The sequence below is a fragment of the Acipenser ruthenus genome, chromosome 15 (genome assembly GCF_902713425.1).
Source record: "Acipenser ruthenus chromosome 15, fAciRut3.2 maternal haplotype, whole genome shotgun sequence".
Taxonomy (NCBI): Eukaryota; Metazoa; Chordata; class Actinopteri; order Acipenseriformes; family Acipenseridae; genus Acipenser; species Acipenser ruthenus.
In genome coordinates, this window is record NC_081203.1 from 2,799,134 (window position 1) to 2,814,426 (window position 15,293).

At 45.8% G+C, this 15,293-nt stretch overlaps 2 protein-coding genes across 3 annotated transcripts in view; one reads left to right on the forward strand and one right to left on the reverse strand.

Moving 5' to 3' along the window:
- The first annotated feature begins 674 nt into the window (after positions 1-674).
- Positions 675-8,124, forward strand: LOC117396746 (general transcription factor 3C polypeptide 4-like). The gene is made up of 4 exons (XM_058987208.1): positions 675-680; positions 922-2,721; positions 2,990-3,120; positions 8,034-8,124. Exons 1-4 carry the CDS (start codon positions 675-677, stop codon positions 8,122-8,124), a joined length of 2,028 nt encoding a protein of 675 aa, XP_058843191.1.
- Positions 8,125-8,465: 341 nt separating this feature from the next.
- Positions 8,466-15,293, reverse strand: part of LOC117397014 (adenylate kinase 8-like) — a 29,613-nt gene continuing 22,785 nt past the window's right edge. The window contains exons 12-13 of one of the 2 annotated variants that reach the window (XM_058986817.1): positions 9,083-9,163; positions 8,466-8,945 (exon numbers count right to left, since the gene is read on the reverse strand). In XM_058986817.1, the coding sequence (XP_058842800.1) occupies positions 8,681-8,945; positions 9,083-9,163 (346 nt within the window). In that variant the 3' untranslated portion in view covers positions 8,466-8,680. The remainder of the gene's footprint in view (positions 8,946-9,082; positions 9,164-15,293) is intronic. The other variant, XM_058986818.1, reaches the window with a different exon arrangement.

The following is a 15,293-nucleotide window of genomic DNA, read 5'->3' on the forward strand; positions in this document are numbered from 1 at the left end:
CCGAGCACGCTACGCATGCCGCGTCGTGTGCACGCATGTTTTGGTTCGGCGTGCGTTGTGTATATAAACAAAACGTGGAGTGTCTCATTATGCATGCTTGCGTTGCTGTTGGGTAGGTGTTTTCCTTGAGTGCTGCATGCTAATGAAGGCATTCTAATAAAACAAACAAACAACAAAAAAATAGCGTATTGTGTTTATTTCTGTTTAGACACTTATTGGCAGTAGCTTATATATCGGACCATGCCACAACCCGCATCATCTGTTTACAGTAGCGATAACTAATTACAGTCGCTCAAGTGAAATCAAGTTTTGCTACCGTATTATAACAGTCAGCACTTGATATCATTAAAATAACCACTCTTATGCTTTTTAAAATAAAAATGTGTTTTTTTTTTTCTAGTTGTAACACGAATAATTATACAGAACATTACCTGGTTTTATTTGAATGGTTCGGACGAAATGTTCATTTGATCTGTACACTGCGCCCATCTAATTTGTCTGTCTGTTTGTCTGTCTTATTTGTAGTTGTTAACAATATAACAATGTTGTCCTATGCATGAATACCTGGACTTCTCTGCACAAAAACTACTGCACCAGACCTGTGATTGCACTGCACCCATCACCACTACATGTGTGAAATCAATATAACAAAGTATTGCGTGTGAGAGATTGAAATGCATGTAAGGGAGAAGTAATAACCACAACTGAAACAAAGGGCACAGTGCAGTAATAATTACTCTGCTCACATGGGGGCGTAGTAACTGTTCACAGTAAAGCATCATTTCTAATGGTACTGGGGTCTCCATTGTAATGCCTTTGGAGGTTCAGAACTGATTTGTGAACTTGCAGTTCAATGTGACGGTGGTGTGAATGCCCCAGGTCCTAGTAAGAATCGCTCTAACTGCATTGTGTTTCTTGCAGGTGGGCCCTGAAAAGAAGGTGGCTGAGATCAAGGAGATTTTCGCCAACTCCAAGGACCCGACGGTCAGCCAGCCTTTCATGCTGGACCGGCTGCTGAACCCCGAGGGAGGGGCGTTGACGCCCCAGCGCGGATTCAAGTACACCAGCTGGTCCCCGCTGGGCTGCGACAGCAACGGCCGCTGCCTCCTGGCTTCCTTGACTCTGGACAACCAGCTGACCATCCATGGCAACCTGAACCGCCTCCAGTGGACTTCCTTGGTGAACCTGACAGAGGTGTACGGGGAGATGCTGGAGGAGAAATCCTACCAGCTGTCGGGGGCCGAGGCTCCCTGCGGGGAGCTGGAGGACCTGCCCGAGTTCCAGAGGCGGCACCGCATGCAGTGCCCCGTCCGGATGGAGTGGTCGAGCGTCTGCACCACCCAGCAGGTCCAGACCAACAACGAGTGCAAGGACGTGGGCACGGTGCTGCTGGCCGTGCTGCTGGAGAACGGAGACGTGGCGGTCTGGCAGTTCCAGCTGCCTTTCCTCGGGAGAGACTCCATCGTGTCCTGCAACACCATCCAGTCGGGTGTCTCGGCGCCCAGCGTGCTGGCGTGGTGGGAGTACGAGCACAGCGGGCGCAAGATGAGCGGGCTCATCGTGGGCAGCTCGGTGGGGCCCGTCAAGATCCTGCCGGTCAACCTGAAAGCGGTCAAGGGCTACTTCACCCTGCGGCAGCCCGTGGTGCTGTGGCAGGAGACAGACCAGATCCCCGTGCACAACATCAAGTGCATCTCCCTCTACCACCCTTACCAGAAGTGCAGCTGCAGCCTGGTGGTGGCCGCCCGCGGCTCCTACCTCTTCTGGTGCCTCCTCCTCATCTCCAAAGCCGGCCTGAACGTCCATAACTCTCACGTCACGGGCCTGCACTCCACGCCCATCACCTCAATGACTGCCAGCCGATACGGGGGCGCCATATACACGTCCTCGGTGGATGGCAGCGTCAAAAAGCTGACGCCGATCTTCACGGACTTGGCGGTGATGTTTGAGCAGGAGCTCATCCGCTTGCCCGACGGTGTGGCTGGTCGGCGGACGCATGGCATCACCACCAGCCCCAACGGGGCGTATCTGGCCCTGGTGACCACAGAGGGACTGACCAACGGGTTGCATCCGGTCAGTCGGAGCTACCGGGTCCAGTTCGTCACCCTCAAGACCCCCGACGAGGCTGCTGCTGAGCTCCTGGAGTCCAGCATCCAGAACCTCTTCAAGCAGGCCGACCTGGTAGACCTGGTGCGCTGGAAGGTGCTGAGGGACAAGCGCATCCCTTCCATGCTACAGGAGGAGCTGGACGAGAAGGTGCACACCTCGGGCTCCACCTACCTCTGGAGGTTCAAGCTCTTCCTCTTCAGGGTGCTCTACCAGTCCCTCCAGAAAGCCCCCTCTGAAGCCCGCTGGAAGCCCTCGCACGAAGACTCCAAGGTCTTCATCAGGGAAGGGGGCTCGGCGGGGTCGACGGGGAGAGGAGGCGAGGAGGAGGAGGAGGTGGAGGGGGATGAGGAAGAGGACGGGGAGGAGCCCACAGCCTCCACCTCAGAGGGAATGGGAGGACAGAGTCAGGAGGACAGCGTGTCGGAGGAGCAGATGAGTGAGATCATTGCCTGGATCGAGGCCGTGGAGTCCCACCTCACGCGGGAGCACATGAAGAGGGTCCTGGGGGAGGTCTACCTGCACACCTGGATCACAGAGAACACCAGCATCCCCACCAGGGGAGTCTGCGACTTCCTCATGAGCGACCCCACCTATGAGGACAGGGCCGCCAGGGTGAGAAGAGGAACTCCTTTCTTTCTATTTATTCATTCATGTATGTACTTATTTACTTGCAGATAATATGCTTCAAACTACTGGACTATACTCGCATGCCAAAGTGCACACACCAGCTTTGTGTTGTGCGTTAAATGTCAGCATTATTATGTATTGGTAGTATTGCAAGTCTGAAAGGAGTCGTTAATGTACTTTACGAGTATAGAGTTGGAGTAACTGCACCCAAGTAAGAGGGCCTTTTGCCCTTTAATTGTTCCTCTGTCTCCAGGTGCTGATTGGTCACATCTTCAAGAAGATGAATAAGCAGACGTTTCCAGAGTACTGCAGCCTCTGTAAGGAAGTCCTGCCTTTCACAGACCGTAGGCAGGCAGTCTGCTCCAACGGACATATGTGGCTAAGGTAAACTCGCGCTGCTTCACTTAAATCCCTTCAGTAAGAGAACGGGTTCTTCTTTAATTGGTTAATAATGCTGGGTAAGCCTGGTCTGTTATTCCCTTTTTGTCAGGTATTATTGCATTAACACTGTAGGATTTTCAAGCAGTCGGATTCGGAGGCATTGTATAAATTACATTTAATTTAGGGGTGGGAACATCAGCTGCTGTTTGATATGAAAGCCTGCAGACGTAGGGACTTCCTCAGCTGTGCCTAGGTTTGTATCCAAGCCTCAAAAGCAGAGCTGGAAAGCTCGCTGTTTTATTTTGAACGTTCAGATCCCAAGCTGACTGGGAAAATCTAAACATTTTGATTCTGAAAATTAACGCAAGCGTACTGACTTGTTTGATTTCCTTTTCTTGTTTTTTTTTGGTCCCTGAGTCTGCGTCCCTGCTTTTGCAGAGCCGGGACGTCATGTTCTTGTTGTAGCTCTGCCAGTCTCAGGCAGGCGTCTCGGCTGCTGAGGCTTTCCCTTTAGAAGCGCTGCTACATCAAACGCAGGCACGGCACTCGGTGTTTGAAACATGTTCTCTTTCAGGTGCGTGCTGTCATACCAGGCCTGTCAGACGCTGTCTTACAGAAGGTGTTTGTTGCAAGACAGCATAGCCAGGCATCCCGTCCCTGATGGTAAGGATCTTCCGTTACTCTGTTGTGTGGGCCAGCCTATTTTACAAACTGTTTAACTGGACCTAAACGCTTGTGCTATACACTATACACTGACAATCCCATTATGTCTCATACCAAAGTAATCTTTTGTAATTGCTGGAGAGTTTCTCAGTAGTGTAATGTTTTGAAACCATTATTTTTTTTGCTTTTTTTATTTTTAGAAATATTTAAATGTACACTAGTCAAGTAGGTTCTTCTGAAGTATATGGAAGCAGTATAAATATATAAAAATACAAAGCTCAGGGCTTGAAATTCCCGTTGCATAGCAGTTTAATTCAGTCCTGGTTTTACTGTAAGTTTAAGTAAGCTATGCCCGAGCTTTTTGCCTATACACTGTGGCTACTCAAGCTCGTAGTAAAACCTGGAATGGGTGAAACTGCTGTGAAAGTCGTCTTGTATTAAAATAATTCAAATGTTGAATTAGTATTTATTTTTTTCTCCAGACCCCGATTGGATAAAACGGATTTTGCAAGGACCTTGCACTTTCTGTGACTCCCCGCTGTTCTAACTAAAGGACTCCTGTATGGTTTTAGGGACTGCTGTGGGAGAGACTCTGCTTTTTGGAAAACCAACCTCCTGTCCAGACAGTTTAACTGCCACATGCCCTTTTATTTTTTATATGTTTGAAAAAAAATATATATAATATATATATATATATATATATATATATATATATATATATATATATATATATATATATATATATATATATATATATTAAAAATCCCATCAATGTAAGTTATGGGTAATTCGACTTTCCAGTTCAGAACTCTGGTGCAGAAAGTGTGATGATCAAGGGTTTGAGAAATCTGTACACCCCACCCTCTCCTCTCCTCTCCTTGTCGGCTCAAACGGAAAGTAGATTCTGTATAATGTTCATGAAGGGGTGTGTAAGTGTTCTGTATGTGATTGAGACCTGTCAAACATCTGTGTGCTTTACCCTTTATCAATATAGTGATTAGAAATGGCAATGGACCATTTAGTGTTCAACGGGCTTAGCCAGTGCTTCACATGTTAAAGGATCTGTGCTGAACTAGAATGTCATATTGACAAATATTACATTTCACTTGGGCTCCAAAAAAGACTACACAGTATTGTAATTGTTGTCCACCACCCTATCATTCATCAGCACAAAACTGCCCTTTAAAAAACAAAAGTGAATATTTTAAAAATATATGAGCACCAAAAGAAACCTATCACTATTATAACACATTTATTTAAAAAAAAAAAATAAAGCATATAAGTGATAGACATTGAGAAAATGTTTTTGGTTTCTTTTTAAGCACTCGATCATTACTGACTGTGACTGAAGCATATGCAGTTGAATAAGCTGTTGAATTGCAAGCTTGAATAAAAGCAATAAAGAAAATCACAGAAAAAAAACAATATGCCACGTCTGGCAAGAGAGCAGCGCCTTCGTGCGATCGACATGTTGGAGGCTGGACGAGGGCAGCGTGCTGTGACTCGCCGTCTTGGGTGCTCACAGCCAGCAATTTCAAACCTGGTGAGACGGTATAACCAGACACACTCTGTCAATGACAGCCCACGAACCGAGAGACCAAGAGTCACAACACCTGCCCAAGATCGACAGATCATTTTGCAGCATCTTCATGATGTCAATTGTTAATCAGCACAATAAAAAGTCACTGTACCTGATCTAAAACAGAGTGTGTCATTTTTCAATCACATCTAGTGAATTTTATCCAAATATAAATGATACGTTTCTTTTGATGCTCAGTATATATCATATAATATAATTGAACCAATACTTAATGAGAGTGCTGGTTAATTTATATGAGCTAGTGATCGGCTGAGGCTTTGCATATATACAAAACTAAAAAATGCATGTAAGGAACCTCCTGGGGTTCTTAATGAGATTCCCCCATAACGAGGGACAGCTCCTAACGGCAGACGCAAGCCTTTTATTTTTAATTACAGGGGTTATGGCGCATATTGTTAAATACAATTAACCCTGCTGAAAAACACGGGTCTTGGGAGAGCGTTGCCGTACAGGACATGAAGTTCATACTCCCCTAACTGATCTTACAACAAAGAGCTTAGCAGCCTGGGCTCCACGACAGCAGTGTACCTTTGGACCCTGGAGAGTAAAACCACTCTCACAGCTGTAAATACGTCAACAGGAATTCAAAGGGTCTTTTAATAGTGCAGTGGACTGGGGACAAGGTGTTTGTTATAGGCAGTGAAGCCCACTTGTTTATGACCATTCCCAAGTGAATGATCTTATTTTTATTGTTATTTGTTTATTGTCTTACAGAGACTAGGGAGTGCGAACTGTGCATCAGCTGCAGAGGTTACTTGCTCAGGGTCACACAGTGAGTCAGTGAGTGAGCCAGGATTTGAACCGGGAACCTCCTGGTTACAAGCCCTTTTCTTTAACCACTGGACCACACAGCCGCCTCCTTAATGAGATTGCAATGTTGCAGCTCATGGAATATCCTATATCAAAGAATTACATTTACAATAGGATGGCCAAATACCATACATATTGGCTGGATTAAAGGGTGAAGGCGGACACTTGTTCGTAAAAAGGCTGTCAAAAGTGGCTAAACGTGATGTTTTAAATGTCCATCTTTACCCTTTTCCCCTCTGGATAGTACAGGAGTTGTGGTCACTTTTCAGCTGTAATTGTAATGTGTTAATTGGTGTGTTAAGCTGTAATCATTAGTGTGTCAATTGGTGACAGTCTAACACAGTGTGGATTGTGTGGTTTGTTAAATTTAGGCTGATGAGGCGTGCTTGAGTAGGATACAGTGTAGTTTCAGAAGGCGCTATGTAAAGTGTGAACACCTACACAAGGTTGGTTCATGGCTGTTGCAGTTTTTCGATGCACGCGCTGCGCGGTCTCATTTTTCAGCTCATGTAAATTAAATGGAATAAAACAAACACAAACGTGTAGCTATATTAACTTTTTTTTTTTTTTTTAATAGGATTCCCAGTATTTAAGCTATGTTTCTGCCTGGTGCTAAGCAGACAGTGGTGTTATATAAAAATTAATTTCTGCCGTTAAAATGAAATAAAAATGTGTGAGATTCTCATAGGATTAATGGTACTGTTTTGGCCGTGGTGAACATAGATACCCTGTCTCAGTTTATCCAGTGTGCAGTGGAGACAGAGAGAGCGAGAGAAGCAGGCTATGGGAATGTTGAGTACCACTGCTGCTCCAGTTCAGTGGACTGGACAGCAATACTAACCCTTTCTAACAGTGACAATCACATGTGGCCCCACAGCACCCTCCTGGTATGTAAACTCAATGTGTGTTTTCCCGTCAATGTTATGGTGCTCTTTGCAGGCATGCGAAACTGTCCTGCAGCTCTGCTATTGAGGGATCCAATTCTTCATCTGGCACTCTATGTCTGTCAAGAATTTTTTTTTCTTTTGTTCTTGTAAATAAGCTTCTGTTTTGTAAGTCTTTTGTACACTGAAATTGTAGTGGATTTTTTTTTCTAAATAAAAATAAAAAAGACCCCCCTCCCTCTGCTTGTCAATGGAACGGCTTGGATAGAGAGAGCGCGTTGGTTGAAGAACGTAAGCAACGTTCCAGATTCGGTTTTATTGTTAATATTCAAACAGTGCTGTGATTAGAGCTGTCACTGTTTCAATTGAACGGAACCCGGTGGGTTTAAATCTTGCGCTTTGGTGTAGCGATCAGTCCTTTCAGAACAAAGCTCCAAGATCACACGTGTTTGGAGGGGGGATAGTAATACCTTAGGATAGTAATGCTTCTGAAAAACACTTTTGCTAAATGTCATGGTTAAATTTCCATTTGACTGTAATGCAGAATAAATCCTTGCAATTTGAAGGGGATTTCTTCTCCCAAGTCCGAAACGTTTCCCCAGTCAGGACATTTCAACATTAAATTATTAAAACATCAGATAACCCAAATTATTTAAAAACCCAGCCTTGTCTAATACATAAATTACAGCAGGATTGCAAAAGAGCAGGGAGGCAGTTTTCGGTTTAAGAACATATTTTATATGTATGTGTGTATATATATATAATTTAATACAGCAACAGAGATTTCCTATAAACATTTTTTTTTATCTTTTTAAATGAATCATTTTTTATTTAAGTATTCAAAAGGCATGCATATCCTGTCACTCATTTGCAGTAATTAAGTCGGTTGTAGGCTTATCTAAGGGGAGTTGAACAAGGCTGTTAACACGTTCCTCTAACCGTTACACTCAACTCTCCAGGCCCAGTGGGAGATGGCCACTGACCCGCGACTGCGTGCAGCAGAGTGGGGAGATGTCAATAACCAGAGTGGAGCTGCTGCAGTGTCTATGAGACCACTGAGGTGGAACTAATACATACCCACGACAAGGCAAGAGCAGCCTGCGTTTTACTGCTACATTAATTCAACAAACTTCTAATTAACTAGGGTTCTGTTCTGGTGAATAGGGGAATAGCTACGCAGGCAGAAAGCAGGCTAACGTTTGTGTAGGTGGGCAAAGTGGTTCAAATGCATGAACAGAACAGTAAACGCAGTGGCAGAGCTGCTGTCCTGTGGGAGTTAGGGCTTGTCCTGGACATGCTTGATCTAGCAGTGCCTCCACAGTGACTCGCTAGAGTTGACAGAAAAGGTTGGACGTGCTTTTGACACTTTTGTACAAAAACCTAAATCCAAGTTGTATACATTTTGTTTATTTGGTTATTTGCTTTACAAGCAGTGTCTGGAATTCCAAAGTAATTACAAATTAACTCAAATTTTGTTAAATACTAACAGCAAACAATAAGTGTTTTGCATTAAACAGCCTTGCTGTAGCAAAGAGACCATACCGGAGTGGAATAAGCTCTGCGTGCGCGTCTGTCTGCCCTCTCCCTGTCAGTCCCTACGCCCGGCTCAGTCCGAGGGGCTCGGAGTCCACCTGTGGGAGAGGGGCTTGGGCAGCCGGTTGACGATGTGGCTCTCCAGAAACTCGAAGATGGCGTGGGGGTCCTGGTCAGCGTTGACGTAGATGGCGTCGCTGTACAGCTCCTGCAGCTCCGGGAGGTTGGTTCGGTACAGGTCCAGACGCCGCTGCAGACTTTCAGCTGAGTCCCGCGGGTTCACCTGCAGCCGGTCCTGGATCTGCTGGCTGGGGGCCGCCTTGTACAAGGAGTGGTACCTGAGGAGAGGAGAGCAGAGGAGAGCATTATCTGCCTGTGCACCCTTGTACGGTTTTGGGGTGTAGGTATTTGTTTAAGATGCAGTACCAGTTTAAGACCGCTTCATTAAAAAATAAATGAAATCATCCTGTCTTACCTTTGGCCTGTGACAGGGTCGGTCATTCTGAAAGTCACCCTCTCCACAGCGACCTCATCAGGCATATCCAAGAAAAACACCCTGAAGAGATGAAAAGAAGAATTGCCATGCCTCACACCTGATTGATGTGTCTGTTTTGTCATTCATTCAGTTACCATTACGTTAACTTGTTATACAATGATAAACAACAAACTTCATCTCAGCCTAATTAGAAATTCCTAAAGATTTCAATGCCTTGCCTATCCCGACAGACACAAACTATTTTTCATAGTCCGGGGAAGACTGAAAGATTAATTTAAAAACTGTACCAAGCCACCTTAAATAATATATCTATTTTGTTTTATCAAAAGTACTTGGTAACAACCAATTTGAACAATGATGAATGCAATGGGAAAGTGAAAGAAGGGTAGCTTGAAGCTAATAACATTTTAACATCTTCAAAGCCTTTACAAGCAGTCTTGCCTTCTAAATGTGTCATTTCAGTGAGATCTTCGCTGGTAAATATTCATGTGGGTTGAACAGTGTGGGATACAGACTGACGATCAAAGAGACCATTGTCTTATTTCCACTCCTGGAGAAGTCACTTGAGGCCCAGGCTCTTGTGAGTTGGGCTTCTTCAGTGAATGACTGCTCTCTTTGCCTGTACTGTCTATACCTGTCAAGTCTGTCTATTGATCTGTTCCACCAATAATTATGTGTGTGTGTGTGTGTGTGTTGTCACAGGTAGCTGGCTCTCAGCCTCACGTTTCTGAAGTGTTTGGAAAAGGGGGAAATGGGGTGGTTGGGGGTTGTACTCCTGAATTTTTTATTAATATTTGTCTTAAAAAAATAAATAATAAATACTGTGCAAAGCTATTAGAATTAATATTTATGCCCCTCAACATGAAATATTCATAGGCCCGGCTGAAGAAAAGATATATTTTGGGGGAAGGGGTGGTCATAAGAATTAATTTACTCTGTTCTGTTTACTTGACAGCTTGATGTTTTCAGACAGATGATTGAAAGAGCAGACAAGCGCCTGTCACTCATTTGCACCATTTGTATGGGGGGGGGGGGGGGGGGGTCCTTGAATTTCTGCCAACCTTTAACAAGAACTAACAACGTCTTTCCTCCTTCATTTTTCTTTTTAACTATCCCCCCTTCCCAGCCTGAGGTGATCTTCGTGGCTCGGTTCATCCGATCCCCTTCCGTTCCATCTCCCGAAATTAAGAAATTAATGAGAGATAGATTCTTTACAGAGGGCCCCTGCAATGTTTACCGGCGATTAAATTATAATGCGGGCCCGGCTCTATTATTTATAAGCCAATTAGAGGAAGTGTTGCTTGATTTGATGGGATACAGACACACAAAATACACTTAACTAAGAGAGAGGGAGGGAGAGAGGGGAGAGAGGGGAGGGGGGGAGAGAGAGGGAGGGAGGAGAGAGGGAGGGAAGAGGGAACATAGCTAGGAGGGGAGGCAGGGTAAAGCTGCCGATTGCCCACGACTCTCTAGGATAACGCAGCTAATTGTTCTACTTTATCTGACTGTCACGGATAGCCATGCATATTTCATTGTTCTCAAAGACTTCCATTGTTTGCACTCGTGTTGCAGCTGTAACAAGCAGGAGCCCAGCCAAGCTGCAGTGTAGTTAAAGACTGGCTGTGGGTGGGTAGGAGGGAAGGAGAGAAGGAGAGAGGGAGGGGAGGACGGGCTGCCATCAGTTCTCCCCTCCGACAGCGGCCTAGCTGAAGAGGGGGTTGTGGTGGGGGCAGGTTTAACCTATTGATTGCCCATCGCAGTCTACCTGCGATTGATCCTGACACTGAGATTGATCCACGCAGCTTCCAGCATGAGCTTAATTAGACCGATCCTTCAGGCTTGATGGGGTTGGACAAAACATAAACAAGAAACACCTGCTGCATGTAGCACACACTTTGCGTAAATGGAATTGATAGCAAATAGCAGGATGGCAGTAGAGAGTTCTTTTACTTGCACAGGGCTGTTTCCCCCCTTGACCACCACTCTGCACTGAATTTAGGATTTCATATCGCTCTCTGTTCGTACAGCGTCAGCGTAGCTGGAACGATCCTTTACTGCAACACTCCTTTAGCTTCAGTGGTTTGACATGAAACCCAATATCAACAACACGGTTCAATAAATAATGGTGGGTCTGTGACTGTACTGCCCGGGCTCAGAGACAGAGCCCGCATCTCCCTGACCCATCTCAGCTTCATTACTAATATCTCCAAATGACTGATCGGCTTTTTGAAAGGGGAGCGGGCAGGTATGCAAAGAAGGAAACCGGAGGACAGGCAGCGTTCGTTATCTGATGGGGAGTTATCTAAAGGCACTTTTTTGTGTGTGTGTGTTTTTTTTGTTGTTTTTTTTTTTAATAGGATCAAATGGCGGTTTTTCCATAACAAAAGCGCCTCGGTTCTGGCTACCTGGTTTATTTAAAGCCGCATTCAAAGCCTCCACTAACAAGCGAGGGATGTCCTCGTCAAGGGGTCATGCTAGCACCGCTGTGGAAACACGGTCTTCAGAGAGGCGGAACGCTGACTGATAGACAGTCTTGATGCCTGATGTTCATGTCAGTATAGCCGTCTCTGAATTGAGGCAGGGGGGAAAGGAACAAACGTGGCTTCCAACCTGGCTCTTATGCTTAGGATATTTCCCACACCAAAAAAGGTTTGTGGGAAGTGACAGAAGCACAAGAGCATTACACAGTGACTTAACTCAGCCCCTGGACCAGCGTGCTCTTTGTTTAACCTTTAAGATGCATTACACTTTGGGCTGAAGTTAAAGGCTGCAATGGTACTAAGGGATACATATTCCTGAAAAAAAACTACTTCTGGGATATTGTTCAAAACTGCTGCCGGACCAGGACGTTAGCAAGCTACTCAAAGTCCAGCGCTCTAACCCAGGGGTGTCCAGTCACTGTCCTGGAGGGCCATTCCACTGTGGGCTTATCAGGGTGTGGACGGAGGTTTAACAGGTTCAACTGTGGTCTGTCTTGAGACCTGACAAGGACCTAACACAGCGTCCTGACAGCCTGCCACTCATTACAAATAGGTAAAGCAGCAACTCTCATTTTTAATGGCTGGGCGTGATAGAAGTGTTTTGTCTGGAGGATATGAAAGACCCACAATTAGGCAGATTACAGAGCGGATTTCAATGGGTATAGAGACCTTCTGAAGGCACGCACCCCAGCTCCTGGCGAGCGGCCCGTTGCACCACATGGGTTGGCACACCGCTGTGTTGTTGATTTATTTATTTATCTGTTTTAAAGTCCAAGTAACCAGATAGCTGTTAATTAATAAAGCTGTCAGTTAAAATCGCTGCCACCCGACCATTGCCATCCCATCAGTAACATTATCTCTCCATTGTGTAGCGCTAGCAGACCACAGCCCTCCGGCTCAATTAAGCTAATGCTATGCAAATGAGGTCTCTCGCCATTAAGTCCACACTGAGGGATGTTAATGGTATAATTGGGGCTTTCCGCAGGGTAATTAGAGTTGATTCCCCTCTATTAGTTCGACAAGTCTAATTATTGTTAATAAAAGAGAGAGGGGGCAGCTAGGGTCGCAGTGCGGACATGTCCAATTGGATGAGGTGGGCATCTGGTGTGGGTCCAAAGGTTACAGGCTTTTGCCAATACTATGCAGAGTCATAGGGCACTGTTACAGCACTATGAATCAGTGGACCTCCTTGTGAAGGAGGGTAAACTGGTCAGAGTCATGCCCTTGATTTTAGAACGCTTTCACAGCTGGATTGACTGGCCCACTTTATGGCCCACTGGTCATTTACTTTATGGGCAAACGACTTGTAAGGTTCACTTCTTTACTAAGAAATCTGTCTGCCCATAGTCCACAAACAGTACGGTTTCCCACAGTATTTGCCACTACTAGCAGTACTGGCATTGTTTTAGATGGTATTCATACATTCCTGCTGAGTGAGCTGTCTGTTGCTGTATGCTCATTGTGGTGGAGAGTGTGGTGTAGACTATGTGAGAGGCCTGTGGTAGCTTGCCCAGTCAGCTGAGTCATTCCTCATGCCAGACCGGTAAAGCACTGGCCCATGAACCGCAGGACGATCAAAGGCTTGCAATAGACGAACACTTAATCACAGTGCTTAGCGGCACTCTGCTGCGTCATAAACGCTACAAGCTACTCTACAAAGTAGCTCCAGCGCCAACCTTAGGCTTTATTCATTTGCCTAAAATACTGATTTATAACTTTGATATATTTTATAAAACGACCATGTGTGTAGGATTTGATCGACTTTAAGACCTAACCACACAGCCTATCTATCCTATGCACTACTGTGAGGTTCAAAGCTGAGCCAATCCAAGGCAAGGACCGAGCCCACGCCCTCTCAATATTAACGTGCCGACGCTCACCAACGCGTGACTTAGTTGGCAATGTTGATTTTCCCCGAGTGCTGTAATGGAGCTTCTGTTTAAAGTTTGAACTATCACAATTCAGACGGATCTCTTCTGAATCTGCTATATCAATACTGTGGAGCCTCTGGGACGACAGTGGATGGGCGGCATCCAGCCTGCAAGAGCAGCTGCTAACCCACACTCCCGGCTGAAAAGTGCAAAGGTTACTGTATCTTATTTGGAGTTCAAAATGGAATTTGTTCTAGGGCCCCTGGGTGTAGAAAAAAAATAATTGTGCTTGTTATGCAAGCCTACGATTACAAGAGGAACGTGCGCTTTGAGATCTAACCCATCCTGAACTCAGGTGGAGCTTTTTTTTTTTTTTCGTTTGAAGCAGTGTTTGAAATGTAGTGTATTTGGCAGCTGTGCCACATTGCCCTGTAAGCACGACTCAAGCCTATACTGTCCAATCCCTGGCCTCTGTAGTCAAACCTATTGCCCTTGTTTTTGATACCCAGCTCTGCGCACCTACCACCGTGCCACCACCAAGGCAGGCGAGCTTCCAGAGGCAGTTCTGATAATCTGAGCCTGTGATCAGATCCTCAGGGGCTGAGATAGTTTGGGTAATCTGAGTCGGAGATCTGAACCTACCTGCTCAGGTAGTTCGGATAATCGGAGCACTGCTTGGCTCAGGTGATAATAAAGATCCTGACAAGTCCAAGATCCGCCCCCCTTCCCCCTTCCCTGATTCTCTTGTGATGAATATTCTCCTCCACGCCTGACAAACTCCCTGTAAATGGCAGCTCGCTGGGTTGCTGGTGCTCCTTTAGCTGGAGTAATGAGGACTAAGCCCCAGCTTGCACCTCGTTGTTTAAACAGCTCTGGGCTGAGCCTCCCTGTAATGGACTAATTAACCTGCGCTGCCCTCTCCGCTATCCACAGAACTCTGCCTCTGCACTAACAGGCAAATCCCTGTTAACCCTCCTAACCACACCGAGGGAAAGGCCCCCAGTAATACCGCTTAGCTGGTCCTTATTCTCAGTCTATACCTCTCGATCGCCCCCTAATCTCGGGACTCAATCCCATAAGCCTCTCAATAGACCCCAATCAGAGAGTCCCATCCCAGATACCACTGAATAGACTCAACGCAGATCCCTTATATCCCAGTGAAAATTCCGTCTTCCATACAGCTCTTCGCTGATCTTATTTACCATCTACCTGATTCTCAAGCACATCCCGCACAAACCCCAGTCAGCCCTGTGATATCCTGTCTCCAGGGCCAGGCTGGCGCGTGTAATTACAAAGCAGTATGTATACAGCGGTTTGGGGTTGGGAATGCATTATGTTTATTCAATGTGCGACATGCAGAAAATATCAAGTCGCATTCCCACAATGGAAACCTGTGGTAGAATGTCACTGGACTCAGTTACTGTCCAGAGGTCTGAGCTGGCTCTCCAGCGTGAGGCTTTTCCACTTGCAACTTTCTGTCCTTCGTTCTTTTTGTCTGTTTCAATCAGATGCATCTCTGGAAAGGTCCCACTGGAGTCCCCCGGAGTCCTTATTTATCCAGGATCCAATTAGAGCCGACCCGAGATCATCAGGCTGCTTTTCTGCTTCAATTCCCAGGGCTAAAGCTGTGGCCGGAGGGGCTTCTTTTTCCAAGCCACGCTGCTGATGCTGCGAATAAACTGCCTGCAGCCATTAAGAGTCTCTCGCAGCATTGCGATGCTTAAAACAAGCTTTTATTTTCCATATTGGTATGCACATTGTTTTTTTTGTTTTTTTAATGAGTTAAGCGCTGGTGAAAAGTGCTGCATTGATGTCACTCGAGACCCAAGTCGTATATAT